Here is a 27,768-nt window from a genome sequence, read left to right as displayed (position 1 = left end):
TTCTTACACATCTGCTTCTTGTGTTTACAGAGAGGTGTGAGGCAAAGGGATCATTGACGGGAAGCAATGCGGGCATTACAAGCATAGAGTTTGACAGTGCAGTAAGTGTGTATTTTTCTTTCATACATGAATGTGAACTTTGCTTTTCTGCAAAAAATAATTTGATGGGATTAACAGTTAATGCTGTTCCCTCTTTGGACTTTACAGAGGACCTTGTCCCCTCCTCACATTTCTGTTTTAGTAACTACTTGCATTCCCCATATGATCCTGGAGAATCTATTCTTATGACTGTTGTTCCATTCTTCTATTATTCTTACTAGAAGTTTATGAATAAACTAATAACAGTTTGCAATTAAGGTCCAGAAGGGTGTTACCAATTGGGGAGGGTGTTCCTGCACAGTCTGACACTGGCAGGACTGATTGGACAGTATCAAACTGTGCAGGGACACGCCCTTTACTGATGACACCCATCTGGATCTTAATTGCAGACTGCCGGCACTCTAGTAAAAATAAGAGGAATGGCTCAACATAGAGTCTTAAAGGGAACCTGTCACCGGGATTTTGTGTATAGAGCTGAGGACATGGGTTGCTAGATGGCCGCTAGCACATCCGCAATACCCAGTCCCCATAGCTCTGTGTGCTTTTATTGTGTAAAAAAAACGATTTGATACATATGCAAATTAACCTGAGATGAGTCCGGTCCCTGACTCATCTCACATACAGGACTCCTCTCAGGTTAATTTGCATATGTATCAAATCGGTTTTTTTACACAATAAAAGCACACAGAGCTATGGGGACTGGGTATTGCGGATGTGCTAGCGGTCATCTAGAAACCCATTTCCTCAGCTCTATACACAAAATCCCGGTGACAGGTTCCCTTTAAGAATAGGTGCTCCAGAATTGTTTTCACATGGGGAATGTAAAGTACTTAAAGGAGTTGTCCCCCCAAAAAATAATATTCTATATTTTTCAAACCAGCACCTGGATCTGAATATTTTTGTAATTGCATGTAATAAAAAAATTTGTATAGCCCCTGAGTTATTCGCTGAAATCTATCTGTATATAGCGCCACCTGCTGTTGGCCCTTTTTTAAGCTATCTGAGGTTGACATACATGCTCAGTTCCATCCTTAAACTGCCACCAGCTGTAGCAGAAAGGACATGCCCCAGAGAAAGGACACAACCCCTATGCTAGAAGTACGATTGCAGCAGTGAATGTAGAGAGCTCTGGACCCATGTGAGGTACAGGGCTGGTTCTAGCTTTGTTAGATAAACGGCGGTGCCAGCAGTGTTGGGCTCTAGCCTGTGAGCCCCAGGTAAATCAGAAGACATAGAAGAATACCGCAGCACTCACTTTCTTTGCAATAGTTGAGCAGGTTTATTTACCAAGATGAATGTGACTTTTCAACTTCCTACGGTCTTTGTCAAGCTTAGGAAGTTGAAACGTTGCATTCATCTTGGTGAATAAACCTGCTCAACTATTGCAAAGAAAGTGAGTGCTGCGGTATTCTTCTATGTCTTCTGATTTAGCTGGGGCTCACAGGCTAGAGCCCAACACTGCTGGCACCGCCGCTTATCTAACAAAGCTAGAACCAGCCCTGTACCTCACATGGGTCCAGAGCTCTCTACATTCACTGCTGCAATCGCACTTCTAGCATAGGGGTTGTGTCCTTTCTCAGGGGCATGTCCTTTCTGCTACAGCTGGTGGCAGTTTAAGGATGGAACTGAGCATGTATGTCAACCTCAGATAGCTTAAAAAAGGGCAAACAGCAGGTGGAGGGGTTTTTTTTGTGTCGAATTACTCAATTCAATCAAGTAATCATTTTAGCCCTATGTCCAGCTTTGTTCTTGAATTAAAAAAATGGAAATCCATGTTCATTCTTCCTTCTCCTTTTGTACTTTTCAGTCTCATAATTTTATTTTTTTTGCATTAAAATTTTGTTTTTATTCTTTTTAATCTTTGGGGGTCATTTACTAACCAGATATACACCTATGTTAGGCGTATTTGCGACTTTTCCCTTCTCACGCCAGGTCTAAAAAAAAATGGGTGGGGAAGGGGACGGGCCGGCAGGCTGGTCTCATCTACTATTTTCTATGCCTGGTTTACTCATAGAAAATGGTCTAAATGTAAGACTGCAAGGAAACAGTCTTACTTTTAGGGTCCATTCACACATCCGTGTATGTTTTGTGGATCCACGGATCCGCAAAACACGGACACCAGCAATGTTCATTTCGCATTTTGCGGACCACACATTGCTGGCTCTAATAGAATATGCCTATTGTCCGCAATTGCGGACAAGAATAAGGCATGTTCTAGTTTTTTCGGAAACAGAAATGCAGACCCGGAAATAGAAATGGATGGGACCACAAAATGCGGAACAGAATTGCGGACGTGTGAATGGACCCTTAGGCCTCTTTCACACTTGCGTTGTCCGGATCCGGCGTGTACTCCACTTGCCGGAATTACACTCCGTATCCGGAAAAAACGCAAGTGTACTGAAAGCATTTGAAGACGGAACCGTCTTCCAAATGCTTTCAGTGTTACTATGGCACCCAGGACGCTATTAAAGTCCTGGCTGCCATAGTAGGAGCGGGGAGCGGGGGAGCGGTATACTTACAGTCCGTGCGGCTCCCGGGGCGCTCCAGAATGACGTCAGAGCGCCCCATGCGCATGGATGACGTGATCCATGCGATCACATGATCCATGAGCTTGGGGCGCCCTGACGTCACTCTGGAGCGCCCCGGGAGCCGCACGGACGGTAAGTACACTGCTCCCCGCTCCCCACTACACTTTACCATGGCTGCCAGGACTTAAGCGTCCCGGCAGCCATGGTAACCATTCAGAAAAAGCTAAATGTCGGCTCCGGCAATGCGCCGAAACGACGTTTAGCTTAAGGCAGGATCCGGATCAATGCCTTTCAATGGGCATTAATTCCGGATCCGGCCTTGCGGCAAGTGTTCCGGATTTTTGGCCGGAGCAAAAAGCGCAGCATGCTGCGGTATTTTCTCCGGCCAAAAAACGTTCCGTTCCGGAACTGAAGACATCCTGATGCATCCTGAACGGATTTCACTCCATTCAGAATGCATTAGGATAATCCTGATCAGGATTCTTCCGGCATAGAGCCCCGACGACGGAACTCTATGCCGGAAGACAAGAACGCAAGTGTGAAAGAGCCCTTAGAAGCGGCGGTGGATCTGCCGAAGTTATGTAGAGACCAGTGCCTCTTCATAACTCCAGCAGATCCACCACAAGCTATAGAGGATATTACAGGGAGTGCAGAATTATTAGGCAAGTTGTATTTTTGAGGATTAATTTTATTATTGAACAACAACCATGTTCTCAATGAACCCAAAAAACTCATTAATATCAAAGCTGAATATTTTTGGAAGTAGTTTTTAGTTTGTTTTTAGTTTTAGCTATTTTAGGGGGATATCTGTGTGTGCAGGTGACTATTACTGTGCATAATTATTAGGCAACTTAACAAAAAAAAATATATACCCATTTCAATTATTTATTTTTACCAGTGAAACCAATATAACATCTCAACATTCACAAATAGACATTTTTGACATTCAAAAACAAAACAAAAAACAAATCAGTGACCAATATAGCCACCTTTCTTTGCAAGGACACTCAAAAGCCTGCCATCCATGGATTCTGTCAGTGTTTTGATCTGTTCACCATCAACATTGCGTGCAGCAGCAACCACAGCCTCCCAGACACTGTTCAGAGAGGTGTACTGTTTTCCCTCCTTGTAAACCTCACATTTGATGATGGACCACAGGTTCTCAATGGGGTTCAGATCAGGTGAACAAGGAGGCCATGTCATTAGATTTTCTTCTTTTATACCCTTTCTTGCCAGCCACGCTGTGGAGTACTTGGACGCGTGTGATGGAGCATTGTCCTGCATGAAAATCATGTTTTTCTTGAAGGATGCAGACTTCTTCCTGTACCACTGCTTGAAGAAGGTGTCTTCCAGAAACTGGGAGTTGAGCTTGACTCCATCCTCAACCCGAAAAGGCCCCACAAGCTCATCTTTGATGATACCAGCCCAAACCAGTACTCCACCTCCACCTTGCTGGCGTCTGAGTCGGACTGGAGCTCTCTGCCCTTTACCAATCCAGCCACGGGCCCATCCATCTGGCCCATCAAGACTCACTCTCATTTCATCAGTCCATAAAACCTTAGAAAAATCAGTCTTGAGATATTTCTTGGCCCAGTCTTGACGTTTCAGCTTGTGTGTCTTGTTCAGTGGTGGTCGTCTTTCAGCCTTTCTTACTTTGGCCATGTCTCTGAGTATTGCACACCTTGTGCTTTTGGGCACTCCAGTGATGTTGCAGCTCTGAAATATGGCCAAACTGGTGGCAAGTGGCATCTTGGCAGCTGCACGCTTGACTTTTCTCAGTTCATGGGCAGTTATTTTGCGCCTTGGTTTTTCCACACGCTTCTTGCGACCCTGTTGACTATTTTGAATGAAACGCTTGATTGTTCGATGATCATGCTTCAGAAGCTTTACAATTTTAAGAGTGCTGCATCCCTCTGCAAGATATCTCACTATTTTTGACTTTTCTGAGCCTGTCAAGTCCTTCTTTTGACCCATTTTGCCAAAGGAAAGGAAGTTGCCTAATAATTATGCACACCTGATATAGGGTGTTGATGTCATTAGACCACACCCCTTCTCATTACAGAGATGCACATCACCTAATATGCTTAATTGGTAGTAGGCTTTCGAGCCTATACAGCTTGGAGTAAGACAACATGCATAAAGAGGATGATGTGGTCAAAATACTCATTTGCCTAATAATTCTGCACGCAGTGTAAGACCTGCATCTAAAACACCGGTCTTAATAAATGTCCCCTTCGTTTTAATTTTTAAAGAAGTACACAACAGAAAACATACCAAACAATGATTAAGAGCAAGGAGATGCCATTATAGTTAGAGACCCAAAATCAAAATACAAATGAACACCAACCAAAAATGTACCTCCATATCACGGAGTAACCTAATGACATATAGTTCCCAAATAATGTAAAGGATAAAGAACAAATAATATCTATCGCAAAATAAGATTTATTAAGACATGTAATAAATAGTATACAAAATGACCATCACAATCCATATTAAAACCAGTAAGTTGGTCATTATACTGCCTGTTATATCATAGAACCATTAAAAAAGGGAATTTAACTATAGGCACATACGTATAATAAAATATATGGTTCGAGAACCCAATGTTAAAAGGGGACATTTTTTTATTTTGCCTATGACAGCACCCCTGGAGAGACCGCCTCCTCCTCTGGACAGGAAACGGGAACCAGAACGCCTTTTTAAAAGAGGGATCCTCCCCTCCTTTACCTCTAGTTCTGTTTCCTGTCCTAAGAGGCAAGAGGGAAAGAACCCCTCCTTTAAACTTGGTCCTTTCTGCTCTCTTCTGAACCATTTGAGCCGATTGATGGTTTCTCCTCAAAGATGCTCTCCCTAAAGCTTGCTTTCCTGCTTGCCATTACCTCGGCTATAAGAGTTAGTGAGATCAGTGCACTCTCTGCTGATTCCCCCCCCCCCCCCTCCCCATTTGGTAATCTTGGAGGATCGGGTAGTGGTTTCCCCTGATCCTTATTTTTTAGCAAAGGTTTTTTTCTCATTTTCACCGCTCTCAGGAGATAGTGCTACCTTCCTTCTTTTATTTCAGGGAGCTAGGAGGGGTTCCGCTGCCTCTTCTAGGTAGATCAGACAGGCCATTTCCTTAGCTTACTCTTCTAAGGCAATAGTTCCGCCCTTTGGGGTTTGAGACTCACTCTACAAGATCAGTCTCCACGTCATGGGCAGAGAAAGCTTCAGCTTCAATTGAGCAGATTTGTAGAGCAGCTACCTGGAGTTCTCATACTTTTATTAGACACTATAGGCTACAGCTACCCTCTAATGAGGGTCTTTCCTTTGGCCGTAAGGTGCTGCAGGCTAGATAGAATTATTGCCTATTCTCCAGGGGTGCTGTCTTTAGGCGAAAGAGAAATATTGGATTACACTTATAGGTAATCGTTTTACTTTAAGCCTATGACAGCACCCGGTTCATTCCCATCCCAAAAAAAAGAGGAAGCATTTACAAAAAAAAAAAAATCCTTTACAAAAAAAAAAAAAAGTTATTAAGATGTTATGTTTCTTAGTCCTTGAGAAAGGACTGGAGATAGAGGGGAGGATCCCTCTTTTAAAAAGGCGTTCTGTTTCCTGTTCAAATGAGGCGGCGGTCTCTCCAGGGGTGCTGTAATGGGCTCAAAGAAAAAACGATTACCGGTAAGTGTAATCCAATATTTTCTCAAATACATAAAGAATGAATATGCAAAGAAACGGTAAAGTGCACGAGTGCCTCCTCAAACTGACCCAAAAAGGTTTAGTAAAACGGATATAAGGACATAGAAAAATAAGAGTCCAATAGTGCCGAACTCAAACAGACAATATACAGACCCATAAGGGGTCAATGATAAGGCAGCAGACCAACAGCTTGACTGTGAAACGCACGTCAGGGGAACAGTTTCCTCAAGGGGCAAAGGGGTATTACATTGAATAGGTACATATATCTATATCTCTAAAAATAGGAGGCATCAACAATACAGACCGATGAATGGAGACCTAAGAGCGGACCACAGCTCAAAGTTATAGAGATTATTAAGCCGACCAAAAGGAGAGTATACGCTGTGCGCACCACTGAGGCCATATTTAAAAGGGGAAAATCAACTCCGAATATGGGAAAGGGCAGTCCCACAGAGTTCAATGCGCAGTGTGGGGCTTTCTATGGGAACTCCCATTGAAGTGAATAGAGAGCACTCCACACATGCGCTGTGCACTTTCGTTCACTTTGGGGTTGCCCTGTTCTAGAGATAGGTGGGACACATGCTTCTCTGACGGTGGCATATCCCAGCGACATGCCACCAATGTCTGAGGAGAGACAACCCCTTTTAAGCTCTGCACACAATTGTCATAGAGCTTATTGCAAACACACTTTTTACATTTTGCAGATCTTGGGGCCAATTATCGAGAACGAATGCTCATTCCCAATAACTGACCTGCATAAATGTGCCAGTGATCAGCCAAAAATGAGTAAAATGCAGCAGATCAGCCCATTTATGTGAGCATGAAAATGCTTGCTGTTCAGCAGGACATCTCCTATAATGTAGACCTATGGGAAACAAACGATGATGGTAGTGATCATTTGCCCCTCAGGACGTTTCCATCTGCCTGTGTAAAAGACTGTCCCCAGCTGTTCTGGTATAGCCCTTATAAGGTGACTTACTCCTCATGGGTGGTAAAAGGAGAGGTCCATTTTAGTGTTGAGCGAACTTCTGTTTTTAAGTTCAACGTACAAGGTTCGGGTTATATCTTATGATCCATGGTAACGGAATTCTTAGATAACTCGAACTTGACAACAGAAGTTTGCTCAAAACTAGTGAATTTTTAGGATTCCCTTACTATTTAGCAAACTAATAATGGCAGCACGTCTCCTGGTACCGCAGTGTTGGCTCTCATCAGATCTATCTCCTCTCAGACGATCAATGGGTCAATAAAATTGACACGATTTACCGTTTTGAGGAAATTGCTGTCTGGGAAAATAGAACCCATCCTAAGTTTAAGAACAATTGGAAAGACTAGGAGATATACAGAAATTTCAAATAGAACTGTCACTGAACAATATTTGAATTGTCCTCATACTGTATGAATATTTCTAATCTGATGAAAAATCGACTTTTTCCTTTGTACTCGTATGGCCTTTGTTTGATCTATATGCCGTACAATTTATAGTATTGTATGTTAATTTTTTATTGAATTAATAAAAAATGTGGAAAAAATAAAATAGTGAATTTTGCTCCAGCCAGTTGTGACACTTTTGCCCTTTTATGTCTGGATTAAGTTTACATCTGTGAAAAGTGTAGCAAATGTACTTTAACCCCTTAAGGACACAGGGCGTACAGGTACACCCTGATGTCCCGGTACTTAAGGACACAGAGCGTATCTGTACGTCCTGTGTAGTTTTGATCATTGCCGCACGGATCGGAACGGGGTGCCTGTTGAAATCATTCAGCAGGCACCCTGTGACAATGCCTGGCAGTCAGGGAAGGTTCCCATGGCAACAGGAAGCCTTCTTAGGTGCTAAAGGCAGAGATCTGTTCAAATAAAGTTTGAGTGAAATGCAGTGCAGTACACTATATAGTGTACTGTATTATACAGACATCAGACCCACTGGAGTAAAAAAAAGTAAAAATAAAAAAAAACACATTTATCCCTAATTAAAAATAAAAAAATTAAATTCCCTACACATGTTATATATCACCGCGTCCGTAACGACCTGATCTATTAAACGGTCATGTTACATTCCCCGCACGGTGAACGCCATAAAAAATAAAAACTATGATGAAATAGAAACTTTGCCCACCTTCCCAAAAAAGGTAATAAAAGTGATCAAAGTTGTATGTACGCCAAAATAGTACTATTCAAACCGTCGCCTCATCCCGCAAAAAATGAGCCCCTACATGAGACAATGGCCCAAAAAATAAAAAAAACTATGGCTCTCAGACTTATGGAGACACTAAAACACGTATTTGGTATTGCAGTGTCCGTAAGAACCTGCTCTATAAAAATATCACATGATCTAACCCCTCAGGTGAACAACGTAAAAATAAAAAATGGTGTAAAAAAAGCCATAATTTTTTCACCTTACATCACAAAAGGTGTAATAGCAAGCGATCAAAAAGGTATATGCACCCCAAAATCATACCATTAAAACAGTCATCTCACCCTGCAAAAAATGAGACCCTAACTAAGACAATCGCCCAAAAAATAAAAAAAACTATGGCTCTGACTATGGAGACACTAAAATGATTTTTTTTATTTCAAAAATATTATTGTGTAAAACTTAAATTAATTTTAAAAAGTAAACATATTAGGTATCCCTGCGTCCGTAACAACCTGCTCTATAAAGATCGCACATGATCTAATCTGTCAGATGAACGTTATAAATAATAAAAAATAATTTTCCATTTTAATCCATTTTTTTTCCCGTAACAAAGCAAGGGTTAACAGCCAAACAAAACTCAATATTTATTGCCCTGATACTTTAGTTTACAGAAACACCCCATATGTGGCCGTAAACTGCTGTACGGGCACCCCTCAAGATATTCAAAACTGATTTTACTAACTTTAACCCTTGAAGTGTTTTACAAGTCAATGGCAAATGGAGATTAAATTTCAGAATTTCTATTTTTTTGTTACTTTGCTTCACAAAAAGTGTAATATTGAGCAACCAAAAATCTTATGTACCCTAAAATAGTACCAAAAAAACTGCCACCTTATCCTGTAGTTTCCAAAATGGGGTCACATTTTTGGAGTTCCTACTCTAGGGGTGCATCAGGGGGGCTTCAAATGGGACATGGTGTAAATAAACCAGTCCAGCGAAATCTGCCTTCCAAAAACCACACGGCACTCCTTTCCCTCTACGCCCTGACGTGGGGCCGTACAGTGGTGTACGACCATATCGGATGTTTCTGTAAACCGCAGAGTCAGGGCAATAAATATAGAGTTTTGTTTGGCTGTTAACCCTTGCTTAGTGGAAAAAATGGATTAAAATGGAAAATTTGGCAAAAAATTGAAATTCTGAAATTTCATCTCCATTTGCCATCAACTCTTGGGGAACACCTAAAGGGTTAATGTTTGTAAAATCAGTTTTGAATACCTTGAGGGGTGTAGTTTCTAGAATGGGGTCACTTTTGGGTGGTTTTCTATTATGTAAGCCTCACAAAGTGACTTCAGACCTCAACTGGTCCCTAAAAAGTGGGTTTTTGAAAAATTTTCAGGATTTGCATCTAAACTTCTAAGCCTTGTAATGTCCCCAAAAAATAAAATGGCATTCCCAAAATGATCCAAACATGAAGTAGACACATGGGGAATGTAAACTAATAACTATATTTGGTATTTCTTTTATAAATAAAAATGATTTTTTTTTACTCCATTTTACCAGTGTTATGAAGTACAATATGTGACGAAAAAACAATCTCAGAATGGTCTGGATAAGTAAAAGCGTTTTAAAGTTATCACCACATAAAGTGACACTGGTCAGATTTGCAAAAAATGGCCTGGTCTTTAAGGTGAAATAAGGCTGTGTCCTAAAGGGGTTAAGTGGCTCAGTGGTTAGCGCTGGGGTCCTTGCAGCTCTGGGGTCCTAGGTTCGAATCCAGCCAATGACAACATCCCTATGGAGCTTGTATGTTCTCCCCTTGTTTGTGTGGGGTTCCTCCAGGTACTCCGGTTTCCTCCCACAATTTAAACAAATACTGATGGGGAACTTAGATTGTGAGCCCCATTGGGGACAGCGAGTGATGCTATTGTCTGTAAAGTGCTACATAAATGCGTAAAATAAATAAAGAAGTAAACATACTATGTGCAATGAGTAATGATATTGCAATGTTCTTCTAGGGTTCCTACCTTTTGGCTGCGTCTAATGATTTTGCCAGCAGGATCTGGACAGTTGATGACCTTCGCCTTCGGGTAAGACCACAATTATTTTGTATATTTTTGTGTATATATATATATATATATATATATATATATATATATATATATAATTTTATACCACAGCGAGTTATTAAACTGACATAAACAGTGATGTCCTCCTACTTCTAGGTGTGATTTGGGCACCAAAATTACGTCTAAAACTAATGGAGAGCAAAAATATTATAAAAAAAATATATACTTGATTGTTTTGACCATAAGGTGCACTTCTTAGCAAAAAGAAATCGTACTAAAAAGTCCTGTTTTAGTCTGAATTCCCTGGGGCCTGGCAAACCCTTTTCTGACTGCTTCACTACTGATCAGGCAGAGTGTTTATAAAGTGCTCTGACTGATCATTCAGCTGCCTGTCAGAAGCTAGATAGCATGCCTCAGAACTGTTGGCAGGACATGCCCTACTCTGGCAGCCCATAGACGCTCAAGTATAGACCCTTTAGGAGAGATTTCTCATTGCTTTTATGCCAGAAAACTGGCCCGCAAAAAGTTGCACATTTTGGCACATCAAAAACAAAAATTTGAGCTTCCGGTCAGTGCAGACTTTGATCTGGAGCTGTTATTAAGAAGTTGGGGCGTGGAGAGCCAGGAATGTCAGGAATTCATGTTGCGGTAATCCTCCTGAGCATGTGCAGTAGTACTACACGTCACAGCAGATGCAGGCAGGGTACACTGGAGCTAAGGTTCCAACATAAATCGGCTTTAATATTCAAAGTCACAATGTAACGTCTCATAAACGGCACCCCCACCAATTTATCTAAAGAACATGTAAAATATATTCTCCCCCTCTTTGAACTCATGCACACAACCGTAGCCTGTTTTGCAGTCAGCACATTGCAGGTCCGCAAAACACTGATACTGACCGCGTGCGCTCTGCATTTTGCGGAACTCGTGGCTTATAATGGAACTGTAATGCAGACAAGAATAGGAAATATTCTATATTTTTGCAGGTGCCACGGAGTAGGCATACGGAGTGCTGTCCGCATCTTTTGTGGCACCATTGAAGTGAATGGGTCCGCATCCAATCTGCAAAAATGTGGATCGGATGTGGAAAAGAAATATACGTTTGTGTGCATTAGCCCGTACATTGAACATAGGTTTGCCACCACTGACTTAGAACATAGTCCTATCTATGGCACAGGTGCCAGAGGTAGCACTCAGAGCCCTCTCTGTGGACACCCTGGAAAAAGTCTATGGTGTACCAATATGCCTTAGATTTTCTCTGCCATTCATCAGCGCAGGGTGCACTATGAACAGCGCAGGCAGTGCAATGAATGTAGGCAGGATATTATAGCTAAATGATAAAGTACATGGAAGATATACTATACTGGACTGTAGTATTCAGGTTACATTGCTGTGTTGGCACTTCTCGATAAATAAGTGGGTTTTGGGTTGCAGTTTGGGCATTGTCTGTAAAAGGTTTGCCATCATTGGCCTAGGGCAGTGATCTGCAAACTGCGGCTCTCCAGCTGTTGCAGAACTACAACTCCCAGCATGCAAAGACTGCCTACAGCAGGGCATGGTGGGAGTTGTAGTTTTGCAACAGCTGGAGAGCCGCAGTTTGCCTATCACTGGCCTAGGGCATAGTCAAAGTTACTGACATTAACCCCTCCGTCTCCTTAGACCACCACCAAAGCCTGAGTTAGCCTGCAATGTTTTCTTCCCATCTAATCCTTGGGTGCATCCTATAGTGTCATGGCTGTGTCGCGGTCATGTTGTTGTTCGCCGTGACACAATAGCCGTGCATGCTGGTTGCCTGGAGCAACGTGTTTGCAGCATTCCCTTTATGGTTGGTTTCCCTTCCCTGTCTGGTGTGTGTGGGGTTAACTACCTGGCTGGGTGTGGTCACTAGGTGCTTATATTGCCTGTGGCTGGTAGCGGGAGTTTAGTTGTACTCCAGCCTTGTTGTGTGCTGGAGTTGCGCTCCTGTGCTGGAGGTTCCATCTGTCCAGTATGAGGGCCACCTAGTTTGACACCAATTCTTCCTGTTATGTCTTTTTCCCTTCTTTACATGTCTCTTTGTATGGTGTGGGTTTTGTTTGGGGTTTTGCTGTATGTCTAGTTGTTGTTACATGTCTGGTCTGTTGGTGTTTGTAGTCCAGCATGTTTGCTAGACATTTCCCCTGTTTGTGCCTTCAGTGAGAGGGCTCCTGGCTTCCTCGAAGTGGGAACCACAAGTCACTGAGCAGCTCTGCCTGGTGCCGTCATGCATCCTCTCCGCATAGGGGTCCAGGTAGTTATTTGTGTCTGTGTTCCATCCTGTTGCTGCGGCGGGTAAGTGCTAGTTGTTCTGGTGTGTTGTAGCATTAGGTTCTTACCTGCTGATCCAGTTGCTGTTCACGGTCTTCTCCTCTCCTTGCTGCTAAGCCTGTAGAGACTCCTGTTCATTATTGTTGTGGACGAACAGGGTGTCTCAGTCCTGACTTTATTCCAGGGATCTTCAGGGTCAGCTAGGGCCCAGGTTCCTGTGTATGAGCCCTCCTACCATCTGGGTACACTCATACGGATAGGAGTCGGGGCAAGGATTAGGTATGCTTTAGAAGGTGCCCTGATCCTGGCATCTAGGCCTAGTTTCTATTCCCGCTTCCTTACGGTGTTCGGTGGGGAGTCGTCGTCCTCCCCACCGCGACAGCCTTTTTGAATAGAGCCTCTGCAGTTTGAGAGGTGGAGAGGAAAGAAGAAATGGCCCATGTTTTTTCCTCTGCTTATGTCGGTCAGTCCAGCACATTTTAATGTCTTCAATTTTTATTATCTTCATTCGCCTCAGCATACACTGACGGGGCACAGTGGAAAGGTGTTGTCAGCTAAATTCCTACTGGACAACGCTCGCATCGTGTCAGGAAGTCATGACCGTACTTTGAAACTCTGGGATCTGCGTAACAAAGTGTGTAAGTTTTTCCTGACATTAACCCTTTCAAGGACAAGGCCTTCAGATTCCAGAATGTCCACTGAAAATTTTATTTTTTGGAATGGCAATTTTATTTATTTTTTTCCTGCAATTTCAGGTATCAAGACTGTATTTGCTGGCTCCAGCTGCAATGACATTGTCTGCACTGAGCAGTGTGTGATGAGCGGGCACTTTGACAAAAAGATTCGTTTTTGGGATATAAGGTATGTGGGATGATAGAATGAGAGTCATGGTGGTCTCCTTTTTGGACATTCCCCAAAATAACTTATCTATTAATTGTATAGTGAACTTGCAAGGTTTTCCATTGTCATATACATTAATGTTAGCTGAACCCGCCAAACATTGTGTGTGTGTAGGGCTCCCAACTCTCCCTCCCTAGTGTTTGGTCTACAACTATCTGAAGTGTATGGCCAGCTTAAAGGGTTAGGTCTCCTGCGCACGAACGTGTGCGCCCCGCGGCGTGCCGCAATGCACAAACACCGACCGTGGGGCAGCGGAAACGTGGACCATTCATTTTAATAGGTCCGCGATCTGCCACTTTCGTAAATAGATAGGACATGTTCTATCTTTTTGCGGAACCCATGTACGGGACAAAACCCCACGGAAGCACTCCGTATCGCTTCCGTTCCGCACCATTCCGTGTCTCCGGATTTGCGGTCCCATTGAAGTGAATGGGTCCGCATCCGTGATGCGGAATGCGCACTGAACGGTGCCCGTGTGTTGCGGATCCGCATATGCAGTCCGCAATACGGCAACGGGACACCTACGGTCGTGTGCAGGAGGCCTTATCCAGGATTTTGATATTGATGTTCTTTCCTCAGGATAGGTCATCAATGTCAGTTCCCGGATAACCTCTTTAGGCTGGGTTCAGACCTGAGCGTATTTGATATGCGCGTTTAACGCGTGTTTTTGTCGCGCGTTTTTATGTACGTTTTTTGCAATAGTAAACGCGCGTTTGTGTGATTGACTGCAGTGTCCTATGGCCACAAACGCGCGTCAAAACGCCCCAAAGAAGCTCAAGAACTTGTTTGAGCGTAGGGCGTTTTTCTGCGCGTTCAAACGCGCTGTAAAACGCTCAAGTGAGAACCAAGGCCATAGGGAAGCATTGGTTTTCATGTGTTGACCGTTTTACAGCGCGTTTGAACGCGCTGTAAAACGCTCAAGTGTGAACCCAGCCTTAAAGAGGACCTTTCACCAGAGGAAAGCCTCTAAACTAACTATACAGAAGTGTAGAGCGGCGCCCAGGGATCCCGCTGCACTTACTGTTATCCCCGGGCGCCGCTCCGTTCTCCGGTTATAGCCTCCGGTATGTAAGTAGTTAGGCTCCTCCCACTTGATTCTGCCGGCGTCTTCTCCTATGCTGTAGCGCTGGCCAATCGCAGCGCTCAGCTCATAGCCTGGCTATGAGCTGAGCGCTGCGATTGGCCAGTGCTACAGCATAGGAGAAGAAGATGCCGGCAGGATCAACTGGGAGGAGCCTAACTACTTACATACCGGAGGCTATAACCGGAGAACGGAGCGGCGCCCGGGGATAACAGTAAGTGCAGCGGGATCCCTGGGCGCCGCTCTACACTTCTGTATAGTTAGTTTAGAGGCTTTCCTCTGGTGAAAGGTCCTCTTTAACCTTCTCAGGACCGCCGTACGCAGGATTGCGGCGGCCCTGCTCTTCTGGGTGGGCGCGTCCTCTCGCGAGAACGTACACAGGCGCGCACGTTCACAGGAACGGAAGGTAAGAGAGTGGATCTCCAGCCTGCCAGCGGCGATCGTTTGCTGGCAGGCTGGAGATGTGATTTTTTTTTTAACCCCTAACAGGTATATTAGACGCTGTTTTGATAACAGCGTCTAATATACCTGCTACCTGGTCCTCTGGTGGTCCCCTTTGTTTGGATCGACCACCAGAGGACACGGGTAGCTCAGTAATATGTTGCACCACTACACTACACCCCCCCCCCCCCCCTGTCACTTATTAACCCCCTGATCACCCCATATAGACTCCCTGATCACCCCCCTGTCATTGATCACACCCCTGTAAAGCTCCATTCAGATGTCCGCATGATTTTTACGGATCCACTGATAGATGGATCGGATCCGCAAAACGCATACGGACGTCTGAATGGAGCCTTACAGGGGCGTGATCAATGACTGTGGTGATCACCCCATATAGACTCCCTCATCACCCCCCTGTCATTGATTACCCCCCTGTCATTGATCACACCCCTGTAAAGCTCCATTCAGATGTCCGCATGATTTTTACGGATCCACGGATAGATGGATCGGATCCGCAAAACACATACAGGCGTCTCCCTGGAGCCTTCCGGGGGGGGGTGATCACCCCATATAGACTCCCTGATCACCCCCCCTGTCATTGATCACCCCCCCTGTCAGGCTGCATTCAGATGTCCGTATGATTTTTACGGATACATGGATCGGATCCGCAAAACACATACGGACATCTGAATGGAGCCTTACAGGGGGGTGATCAATGACAGGGGGGTGATCACCCCATATAGACTCTCTGATCATCCCCCTGTCATTAATCACCCCCCTGTCATTGATCACCCCCCTGTAAGGCTCCATTCAGACATTTTTTTTGGCCCAAGTTAGCGGAATTATTATTTTTTTTTTCTTACAAAGTCTCATATTCCACTAACTTGTGTCAAAAAATAAAATCTCACATGAACTCACCATACCCCTCACGGAATCCAAATGCGTAAAATTTTTTAGACATTTATATTCCAGACTTCTTCTCACGCTTTAGGGCCCCTAGAATGCCAGGGCAGTATAAATATCCCACATGTGACCCCATTTCGGAAAGAAGACACCCCAAGGTATTCCGTGAGGGGCATATTGAGTCCATAAAAGATTGAAATTTTTGTCCCAAGTTAGCGGAAAGGGAGACTTTGTGAGAAAAAAAATAAATATATAAATTTCTGCTAACTTGTGCCAAAAAAAAAAATTTCTATGAACTCGCCATGCCCCTCATTGAATACCTTGGGGTGTCTTCTTTCCCAAATGGGGTCACATGTGGGGTATTTATACTGCCCTGGCATTCTAGGGGTCCTAAAGCGTGAGAAGAAGTCTGGGATCCAAATATCTAAAAATGCCCTCCTAAAATTAATGTGGCCCCCTTTGCGCATCTAGGCTGCAAAAAAGTGTCACACATGTGGTATCGCCGTATTCAGGAGAAGTTGGGCAATGTGTTTTGGGGTGTCATTTTACATATACCCATGCTGGGTGAGATAAATATCTTGGTCAAATGCCAACTTTGTATTAAAAAAATGGGAAAAGTTGTCTTTTGCCGAGATATTTCTTTTACCCAGCATGGGTATATGTAAAAAGACACCCCAAAACACATTGCCCAACTTCTCCTGAATACGGCGATACCACATGTGTGACACTTTTTTGCAGCCTAGGTGGGCAAAGGGGCCCACATTCCAAAGAGCACCTTTAGGATTTCACAGGTCATTTACCTACTTACCACACATTAGGGCCCCTGGAAAATGCCAGGGCAGTATAACTACCCCACAAGTGACCCTATTTTGGAAAGAAGACACCCCAAGGTATTCCGTGAGGGGCATGGCGAGTTCCTAGAATTTTATATTTTTTGTCACAAGTTAGTGGAAAATGATGATGATTTTTTTTATTTAAATTTTTTTCCCTTACAAAGTCTCATATTCCACTAACTTGTGACAAAAAATAAAAACTTCCATGAACTCACTATGCCCATCACGAAATACCTTGGGGTGTCTTCTTTCCAAAATGGGGTCACTTGTGGGGTAGTTATACTGCCCTGGCATTCTAGGGGCCCAAATGTGTGGTAAGGAGTTTGAAATCAAATTCTGTAATAAATGGCCAGTGAAATCCGAAAGGTGCTCTTTGGAATGTGGGCCCCTTTGCCCACCTAGGCTGCAAAAAAGTGTCACACATGTGGTATCTCCGTATTCAGGAGAAGTTGGGCAATGTGTTTTGGGGTGTCATTTTACATATACCCATGCTGGGTGAGAGAAATATCTTGGCAAAAGACAACTTTTCCCATTTTTTTTTTTTATACAAAGTTGGCATTTGACCAAGATATTTCTCTCACCCAGCATGGGTATATGTAAAATGACACCCCAAAACACATTCCCCAACTTCTCCTGAATACGGAGATACCACATGTGTGACACTTTTTTGCAGCCTAGGTGGGCAAAGGGGCCCACATTCCAAAGAGCACCTTTCGGATTTCACCGGCCATTTATTACAGAATTTGATTTCAAACTCCTTACCACACATTTGGGCCCCTAGAATGCCAGGGCAGTATAACTACCCCACAAGTGACCCCACTTTGGAAAGAAGACACCCCAAGGTATTCGCTGATGGGCATAGTGAGTTCATGGAAGTTTTTATTTTTTGTCACAAGTTAGTGGAATATGAGACGTTGTAAGAAAAAAAATAAAGAAAAAAAAAATCATCATTTTCCGCTAACTTGTGACAAAAAATAAAAAGTTCTATGAACTCATTATGCCCATCAGCGAATACCTTAGGGTGTCTACTTTCCGAAATGGGGTCATTTGTGGGGTGTTTGTACTGTCTGGGCATTGTAGAACCTCAAGAAACATGACAGGTGCTCAGAAAGTCAGAGCTGCTTCAAAAAGCGGAAATTCACATTTTTGTACCATAGTTTGTAAATGCTATAACTTTTACCCAAACCATTTTTTTTTTTTTACCCAAACATTTTTTTTTTTATCAAAGACATGTAGAACAATAAATTTAGAGCAAAATTTATATATGGATCTCGTTTTTTTTGCAAACTTTTACAACTGAAAGTGAAAAAATTCATTTTTTTTGCAAAAAAATCGTTAAATTTCGATTAATAACAAAAAAAGTAAAAATGTCAGCAGCAATGAAATACCACCAAATGAAAGCTCTATTAGTGAGAAGAAAAGGAGGTAAAATTCATTTGGGTGGTAAGTTGCATGACCGAGCAATAAACGGTGAAAGTAGTGTAGGTCAGAAGTGTAAAAAGTGGCCTGGTCTTTCAGGGTGTTTAAGCACTGGGGGCTGAGGTGGTTAAGGGGGACTTCATACATGGCAAATTTTTTATTTATTTATTTAGTTTGCCTGTTACATGTGGATTTTGACTGTTTTTCACGGCTTGCAATGCAAAGGGTGAAATCTGCTGTAAATCCACAGCACTTTTGTATGTTTACCGATTCCCCTTGTTAAATAGGTTTACATTATATACAATGCATTGCAAAAGTATTCACCCCCTTGACTTTTTTTTCGTGTTTTGGTGCCTCACAACCTGGAATTAACATGGATTGTTTGAGGATTTGCATAATTTAATTTACAGAACATGCCCACAACTTTGAAGATTTTTTTAATTTTTTTTCTTGTGACGCAAACAACAAATAGGACAAAATAACAGAAAAGGTCAATGTGCATAACTATTCACCCCCCTAAAGTCAATGCTTTGTAGAGGCACCTTTTGGGGCAATCACAGCTCCAAGTAGCTTTGGATAAGTCTCTATGAGCTTGCCACAACTTACCACTGGGATTTTTGCCCATTCCTCCTTCCAAAACTGCTCCAGCTCCTTCAAGTTGGATGGTTTGCGCTTGTGAACAGCAATCTTTAAAGGGAACCTGTCACCTCAAAAATGCATCTACACCCGCCAGCAGTACCTCCATAGTAGCCCACAGCCTGTTAATAATCATATATTTCATCCTGTTGTCCGATGCTGCGTAAGTTAAAAAAACGCGGTTTAATTCTCAAACAGCGCTATAGTGTCGGCCAGCTTGAAGTCAAGGTAACCATGCCCCCTAACCGTCCCCTCTTGCCTGAGAGTGACAGCCTGCAGTGCGGCCGCGATTCCCCAAGTCCCTGGGACTTTTGCAGCATCGGACAACAGGATGAAACATATGATTATCAACAGGTTGCGGGCTACTATGAGGTACTGCTGGCGGGTGTAGAAGCATTTTTGAGGTGACGGGTTCCCTTCAAGTCTGACCACCGATTTTCTATTGGGTTGAGATCTGGGCTTTGACTAGGCCATTCCAACACATTTACATGTAAACCAGTCAAGTGTTGATTTAGCAGTGTGTTTGGGGTCATTGTCCTGCTGGAAGGTAAACCTCCGTCCTAGCCTCAAATCACGCATAGAGTGGTACAGGTTTTGCTCAAGAATATCCTTGTATTTAGCAGCATCCATCTTTCCCTCAACTCTGACCAGTTTCCCAGTCCCGGCTGCTGAAAAACATCCCCACAGCTTGATAATGCTGCCACCACCGTCTTTCACTGTGGGGATGGTGTTCTTTGGGTGATGTGTGGGGTTTTCTCCAGACATAGCGTTTTCTTTGATGGACAAAAAGTTCAATTTTAGTCTCATCAGACCAGAGCACCTTACTCCATACATTTTGGGAGTCTCCCACATGCCTTTTCACAAACTCACAACGTGCCTTTTTGTTTTTAGCTGAAAGTAATGGCTTCCTTCTGACCACTCGGCTATAAAGCCCAACGTACGGCTTATTGTCGTCCTATGTACAGATACTCCAGTCTCTGCTGTGGAACTCTGCAGCTCCTCCAGGGTTACCTTAGGTCTCTGTGCTGCCTCTCTGATTAATGCCCTCCTTGCCCGGTCCGTGAGTTTTGGTGGGCGGCCATCTCTTGGCAGGTTTGTTTTTGTGCAATGTTCTTTCCATTTGGTTATGATAGATTTGATGGTGCTCCTGGGGATCATCAAAGATTTTGATATTTTTTTTATAACCTAACCCTGACTTGTACTTCTCAACAACATTGTCCCTTACTTGTTTGGAGAGTTCCTTGGTCTTCATGGCAGTGTTTGGTTAGTGATGCATCTTGCTTAAGTGTTGCAGCCTCTGGGGCCTTTTAAAAAAGGTGTGTATATGTAATGACAGATCATGTGACACTTAGATTGCACACAGGTGGACATCATTTCACTAATTATGTGACTTCTGACGGTAATTGGTTGCATCAGAGCTTTTTATGGGCTTCCTAACAAAGGGGGTGAATACATACGCACATGGCAATTTTCTGTTTTCTATTTCTAAACCATAGTTTTATTTATATATTTTTCTCATTTCACTTCACCGACTTGGACTATTGTGTTCTGATCCATCACATAAAATTCAGATTGACAAAACATTGAACTTAAGGCTGTAATATAACAAAATCCGAAAAGTCAAGGGGGGTGATTAATTTTGCAAGGCACTGTAACTAGAAAAGAGGTTAGTAATATTAAAATGGATTATTATTATTAACTCTTGTTTTGCCTTTCAGAACGGAGTGTATAGTACGGGAGCTGGAGCTACAAGGTAGAATCACGGCTCTAGATCTGAACCACGAGAGGACAGAGTTGCTCAGTTGCTCCCGGGACGACCTGATCAAGATCATAGATTTGCGTGCCAGTGCAGTACGACAGACCTTTAGGTGAGTTAGAGGCGACCCATCGGCTCTGTCTGCTTAACACATTGGAATCCTAGGTAATAAAGTGAGCCTTCACTGTATTGTAGCATATTCAAGACTGTCATTACCAGCCTTCATGTGCACTTGTTCTCTATAGTGAGACAGTCTAGAAGTTGATAAAATGAAAAATGTCTTTACATATCTCATGTGAATTCTGTGTGTTTGTGGCGTTTTTTACTTTCTATTTAAATGCAATCGTATTCAGTTTCATTTTTGCTTCTAGTGCGCAAGGTTTCAAGTGTGGATCTGATTGGACTAGAGTCATATTTAGGTAAGCATTTAAAAATTAAGGAGGCATAGAAAAGTTAACATTTTCTTCAAACTTCCTATATGTAAAAATTGCATGGCTAAAGAACTTGCTGTAAATGATGTGGATTGTCCCCATAAACTACATGGACCTCTCATTGGAGCTGCTCATATAGCCAAAGGGTCTATGGGTTCAGTCCCAGGATGATGCTCAGGCACTCCCTGCATCTAAATCTATCCGTCCTCTTAAAGTGGTTGTGCCAGAATTTTAGAAATAAAATTGCAGGAAATGTTATAAAATGAAAGAACACTATTGTTAAAGGGCATTTGTCAGCAAATTTGTACCTATGAAACTGTGTTGGTCCCATGTTCATATGTGCGGCATTGCTGAGAAAAATGATATTTTAATATATGCAAATGAGGCTCTAGGAGCAACGGGGCGATGTCATTACACTTAGAGGCGCTACTTTCTCTATAACTGCTGTGCCCTCTGCACCTTGATTGGCAGGGCCAATCATGATTACTTGATCCTCTCAGTCAAAGTGCAGAGGGTGAGGCAGTTGCAGAGAGAGCAAAGCCTCTAGGTTTAATGGCAATGCTCCTAGAGGCTAATTTGCATATATTAAAACTTAATTTATCTTAGCAATGCGGGCACATATGAACATGGGATCAACACAGATGCCTTCAGCTGCTTAGCGCACATATAACAGGTCAGCCAGTGTCATAGGTACAAATCTGCTGACGGGTGACCTTTTAAATCCCCTGCCGCACCGAGGCTGCAGTGCGCTGTTTATTTTCCTGAAGCGATGACATGCTGTAAATCCACATGACCACAGCAGCCAGTCACTGGCCTCAGCTGCACACATTATTACCAGTGATTGGCTGCAGCGGTATTGTGGATGTATTCTTGTCATCGCCCCAGCAAAATAAAGGACCAGGGACCACCAGAGGGAGCTCTGATTACCCCTTCTGCAGGCACATGGAGGATAGAAACTGTATATGGGCAATTGACACAAATTAACCATCTAGATCCAAATAAGGAGAGTATAGTTGGGTATTCCTTCGGAGGGTTGTTCTCTAGTACATAAACCATTAGACCAAGAGCCTGGATATTTCCAGTAAATGAAAATTAAGCCCCTGTGCTCCTATAACCCAATCTTCTCTTCTCTTCTCTTATTCTTTCGGTTTAGCCCTGATGGTAGATATGTGTCAGCCGGGTCAGCAGACGGGGCTCTATATTTCTGGAATGTGATGACCGGGAAAGTGGAAAAGATTCTTGGCAAGCAGCATTGGTAAGACTGGAAGAAATCTGTTGCTTTATTAGACTTATTGCATCTTTTGTGTCACATAGTATCCAGAGTATATGTTCACCTTTTTTAAATTCTGTACACATAATTACAGTGGAATTTACCCGGAGGGGCTGTATGTGTGAATGCAAACCTCCACAATATCTTTCCCATGACTTGAGCTGTTTTCACCCCTAAAATCTGGAATATTTCCGGATTATCAGGTCCAAAAATTTACTGGATTTGGCCTTTCACACATGTAGCTATCACCCTGGAGATGTTCCATGTGGGGTGCGTTCTCACTACAGAGGAAATGTTCCAGGTCCCTAGGTAAGGGGTGAAAACAGATTTTTCTGGAACATTTACTGCTGTTTTCGCACAAGCTCACTCGGACAAACCCTGCAGTTAGTACTAGTGCTCTGGGAGAGAGATTCTGGGTAAAGTCTGAGACATTCACACATACAGCTCTCCCGGGTAAACTCCAAAATATTTCTGGATTCCACTTCAAGTGTGAATGGGGCTTTGTTCTCTCCAGAGCCCTAGGACTAAGTCCAGGTTTTGTCCTGCTGTTTCCACACATGCGCTCAGTATGGACCTGGAACATTTCCTCTGTAATGAGAATGCACCCAACATGGAACATCTCCGGGGTGATAGCTACTTGTATAAAAGGCCAACTCTGGTAAATCTCCGGACATGATAAATCGGAAATATTCTGGAGTTTACCCAGGAGGGGCTGAATGTGTGAATGCAAACATCTGCAATATCTGTCCCGGACTTTCAGACTTTTTCTCCCCAGAGCCCTAGTACTAACTAGTGAGCGCATGTGTGAAATCAGCAGTAAATGTTCCAGAAAATCACAGTGGCCATGCCTAAAGCTCCTGCCCCTTGTCTAGGCACCTGGAACATTACCTCTGTAGTGAGAACGTACCCGACATGGAACATCTCCAGGGTGATAGGTTCATGTGGGAAAGGCCAACTCTGGTAAATTTCTGGACCTGATAATCCGGAAATATTCTGGAGTTTAGGTGTGAAAACAGGTATAGGACTTTTCTTATGAACATTTCATGTATTGTTGCTGACTGTCCTCTTCTTCCTTACAGTTCCAGTATTAATGCCGTTGCCTGGTCTCCCTCTGGTGCCTACGTAGTGAGTGTGGACAAAGGAAGCAAAGGCGTATTATGGTCAGACTTTTGAGTGCTTTCTTACCCAAAGACCAAGCCTGCACTGCTGACAAATGGCTTTTCAGCTGTTCAGTTTGTTAACGGCGCACAATTCGACTTACGAGAGATTGGACTCAGAAAATATTTAATGTGCAGACCATGAGATTGTGCTATCCCTGTAGGGGCCCTCATCGCTGTGAAATGAAGGAGACATTATGTGCTTAAAAACGTGGACGCCTTCTGTGTAAAGACTGCTAAATGAAAACAGTATATATATAATAATATATCTTGAATTTTACAACCTGGGGGGTGATGTTAAAGAATTATGCAGAGTGAAGGCTTTGCTCATAGGACCCAGTCAGATTCCAAAGATTTAATCTGATTGGTTGATGTAGGAACCTATTTAATGCCTTCAGTTTATTTTTGCACCGTTTGGTTTTTCTGTAAGATCCCTGTTTTTGTTTATGGGAAAAGTAACGGTTTTAGAATGAATGGTTGTGAATGTTGTCTTCAGTCTTCTGTACTGATGGATGTGGGTTTTAATTAGCAGATACGCTCATTTTGCGTTATATTTCATATTTTCTTTCAATGCCAGTGGAACCTGTTTTTTAATGTTAAGTTTTCCAACATGAAAGGCACTTTAGGATATGTGTCAAAAATTCCTTTAATCCGGCAGCCATAGAACATGCATTTTGAGCAGTCCAGTAGCAAGCTACGATCGATCATCCATGTCTGTGGTCCTGGAAATGGCAGCCTGAACTTGCAGATAGAAAGTGAGACAAGTTCTGGATGAAGATCTGAAAATTGATGAGCAGCCCAAAATCAACTATAATGCTAGTAACCCCTTAGCATCGTGTCTTCTAATTGGTTGTTTCTCTGTCTTTCACTTTTGGTCCTGCAGAATTCTGATTGGGAAGTTGAAATGAAAAGAATTCTTGATTAAAGGAATTGTAATTCACGACTTCCACAACTAATTGTTTTTTGTTTTTTAAATAGAAGCAGAATATTTGCGTAGGTTGTTTTTGTTTTTGTTTTTTTCATGGGAAGTGAACTACTTAAGGCTATTCTATATCCAGGGCACAGCAACTTTTCCAGCTACTTTAAGTTTAAATTGGAAATCCCATCTGCAACATTATGGCAAATTGATAGGACCAGTACCTATCTGATACTTATGGTACGTCCTATCTCTGGGATGTGCTCCTGTCTCAAGAACCGGGCCCTGAAGTGAATGGAGAGCAAACCACGTATGTGCAGCCACCACCTCCATTTATGGGTATGGGATTTCCGAAAATAGCCGAGCATGCTCGCTTGGCTATTGTCAGAAGTCCCATATCATGAAATGGAGAGGATGCCTATCGATATGCCATAAATGTTCTAGATGGGACGTTCCCTTTAATAGTAAGATGGTCATGGGATATTTCTACCAACACAGCATCACCTAGCATGAGTGCTCTTCAAGGTTTTATTTCACATTGATTCTCTGTTCATTGTAAGTTTTCGGCTTTCAGTTTAACTTGTTTTTCACTTTTTTGCACTTTTCAGTTTAATGTGAACGATTGGTGAAAAGTCCAGCAATTCAGCTCTGTTCCTACTTTCTCTTACATCAAGCTTCCTTTTGCCAAATTAAAATAAGCCAAGTCCATGAGATCTGTACAAATCTTAATGTGTTTCAGTTAGGGTGGTTACACACATAGGGGGAATTTATCATAGACGTGTTACACTGCTCTATGATATCCTTGTGCACTGCCGGAGGATGCGCCTAATTTACGGCACATGATTTGTCATAAATTGGGCTCATCCCCCTGGAAGTCTATGTACCTAAACGGAACTCAACGCAGCTCTGTACTGACACAGATTGTAGTCGTCTTTCACGGCAAAAAAGTGACTTAAAGGGGTATTCCCATCACATACAATGGGGGCATATAGCTAGGATATGCCCCCATTGTCTGATAGGGCCGCGCCTACAATGAGAACGGAGTAGGGAGAGCTGTGGCTGGAGTTGGGGTCCGTCCACCACCAAGCGCTCCTCCCCGCTGCTCCCATACAAGTTAATAGGAGCGCACCACTCAATCGCGGCCCCTGCTCCCATTCATTTCTATGGGGCAGACGGAAATATGGCTCGGCTATTTTCGGCGCCCCATTGAAATGAATTGAGGGCGGCTGTGCATGCGCAGTGCGCCCTCCATTCATTTCCCCGCTCTGTTCTCGTTGTAGCGTCCTAGCGATATGCCCCCATTGTATATAATGGGAAAACCCCTTTAAAGAAGGTAAATAGGCTGGGCCCGCTGTACCCACTCTTGCCACTCCCTCTTCTCTGGGAAAATGAAGAGGGCAGCAGAGAAACAGCACTTGTGCCTTGATTTAGGTGCAATGGCATTTAAAGAGTTTCAAGCACAAGGTTTGCACCTTTTTTTTTTTTTTTTTTTTTTTTTTTACACTCCAGAAATTATAAACTCCCCCCATTTTGTTTTCAGGAAAAATGCAGCATTTTTTTTGTTCATTTTTTGGCGTATTCTTCTTGGTCAGGTGTTGGCTGTAGGCAATAGGGAAATATAAAATGTACCACAGTGTTTTGGTGCATTTTTTTGGAGTTGCACAGTTTTTTTTTCTCTCATTTTTTAATGCCAATTTACAGTTATTTTTTACAAGCCAAAAAAGACTGGGTGGCAGCACCTTAAGGCCCCTTGCAGACGAGCGTGAGCGGAATAGGTCCGGATGCGTTCAGTGAAAAATGCGCGATTTCGGAAGCAAGTCCATTCAGTTTAGTATGCGATCACGTTCAGTTTTTATCGCGCGGGTGCAATGCGATTTAAAACGTTTTGCAGGCACGTGATAAAAAACTGAATGTTTACAAACAACATTTCTTGGCCACCATCCGTGAAAAATGCATTGCATCCGCACTTGCTTGCTGATGCTTTTTTCACCCAGCTCCATTCACTTCTATGGGTCCAGCGTTGCCTGAAAAACGCAGAATATAGAACATGCTGCGATTTTCACGCAACGCACAAGTGATGCGTGAAAACTAACGCTCATGTACACAGACCCATTGAAATGAATGGGTCCAGATTCAGTGCAGGCATAATGCGTTCGTATCACGCAGTGCACCCTCGCGGAATATTCGCTCACGTGAAAGGGGCCTAAGGGTGGCTGCACATGATGCGGATTACACTTTTTCCAAGCTAATGTTGTGCGGAAAAACTACAGCATAATCCAGTACCAGCAAAGTGAATGAGATAAGACAAGTCTCAGGTACACCTTTTTTCTTAGATGAACAAATCGACCTAACTGGATTTTGAAATCTGCAGCGTGTCAATTGTTGCGTTTTTCTTGTGCAGATTTAACCCTTTTCAATGGCGGAGTGAAATGTGCAGTAAATCTGAATCCAATCCGCACCAAAACACGCATAAAAAAAAAAAATGCACAAAAAATGCACCAAAAAGGCGATAAATAGTGCAGATTTGAGCCTTTTTTTTTTTTGTGTGTGTGCACTTTTGTTGATTTCATGTCTATTTTCTGCACATAAACTTGTACTTGTGCAGTCACCCTAAGGGGGAGATTTATCAAACTGGTGTAAAGTAGAACTGGCTTAGTTTCCCATAACAACCAATCAGATTCCACCTTTCGTTTTTCACAGCTCCTTTGAAAAATGAAAGGTGGAATCTGATTGGTTGCTATGGGAAACTAAGCCAGTTCTACTTTACACTAGTTTGATCAATCGCCCCCTAAATGTCTATAATAAGGCCTCATGCAAATGACTGTATTTTGTATCTGTGTCTGATCCGCATTTTTCTCATCTGTATCATTGGGGGACACAGGCTTGACCATGGGTATAGCTGCTGCCACTAGGAGGTGTACACTAAGCACAAAAGTGTGAGCGCCTCCATTCAGCTATATCTTTCCTACAGGGACTAAGGCATGGAGGCCTCTTTAGCAGGGACAGAAGGATCAGGCCTGCGCTTCCCTGCGTTTTCACCAGGGACCAACTCCATTTTGGGGGCGGGGCATGAAGTTCTCCCCGCTCCCTTTCTATCTGTATCCTGGTGTGAATCTTGGCGCCTTTTCTGCCTCTGTCCACCTTCTGTTTCAAGAGGGCCTCTGCGGGACTCTGGCTCAAGGCACCTCCGGATATGCTGCATTGAGGGACACAAGCCGGGTAAGC

The 27,768-nt window shown here is 43.1% G+C and overlaps 1 protein-coding gene across 5 annotated transcripts in view; it reads left to right on the top strand.

The window, feature by feature from the left end:
• Positions 1-24,579, top strand: part of ATG16L1 (autophagy related 16 like 1) — a 67,216-nt gene extending 42,637 nt beyond the window's left edge. For all 5 annotated transcript variants that reach the window (XM_040427891.1, XM_040427889.1, XM_040427893.1 and 2 more), the window contains 8 exons: positions 31-101; positions 10,461-10,532; positions 13,315-13,435; positions 13,553-13,658; positions 20,732-20,881; positions 21,141-21,188; positions 22,354-22,455; positions 23,550-24,579. In XM_040427891.1, the coding sequence (XP_040283825.1) occupies positions 31-101; positions 10,461-10,532; positions 13,315-13,435; positions 13,553-13,658; positions 20,732-20,881; positions 21,141-21,188; positions 22,354-22,455; positions 23,550-23,643 (764 nt within the window). In that variant the 3' untranslated portion in view covers positions 23,644-24,579. The remainder of the gene's footprint in view (positions 1-30; positions 102-10,460; positions 10,533-13,314; positions 13,436-13,552; positions 13,659-20,731; positions 20,882-21,140; positions 21,189-22,353; positions 22,456-23,549) is intronic.
• Positions 24,580-27,768: the final 3,189 nt, after the last annotated feature.

The sequence above is a fragment of the Bufo bufo genome, chromosome 4 (assembly GCF_905171765.1).
Source record: "Bufo bufo chromosome 4, aBufBuf1.1, whole genome shotgun sequence".
NCBI lineage: Eukaryota > Metazoa > Chordata > Amphibia > Anura > Bufonidae > Bufo > Bufo bufo.
The sequence above is the reverse complement of the archived record's forward strand: the minus strand, read 5'-3'. Positions and strand labels throughout refer to the sequence as shown.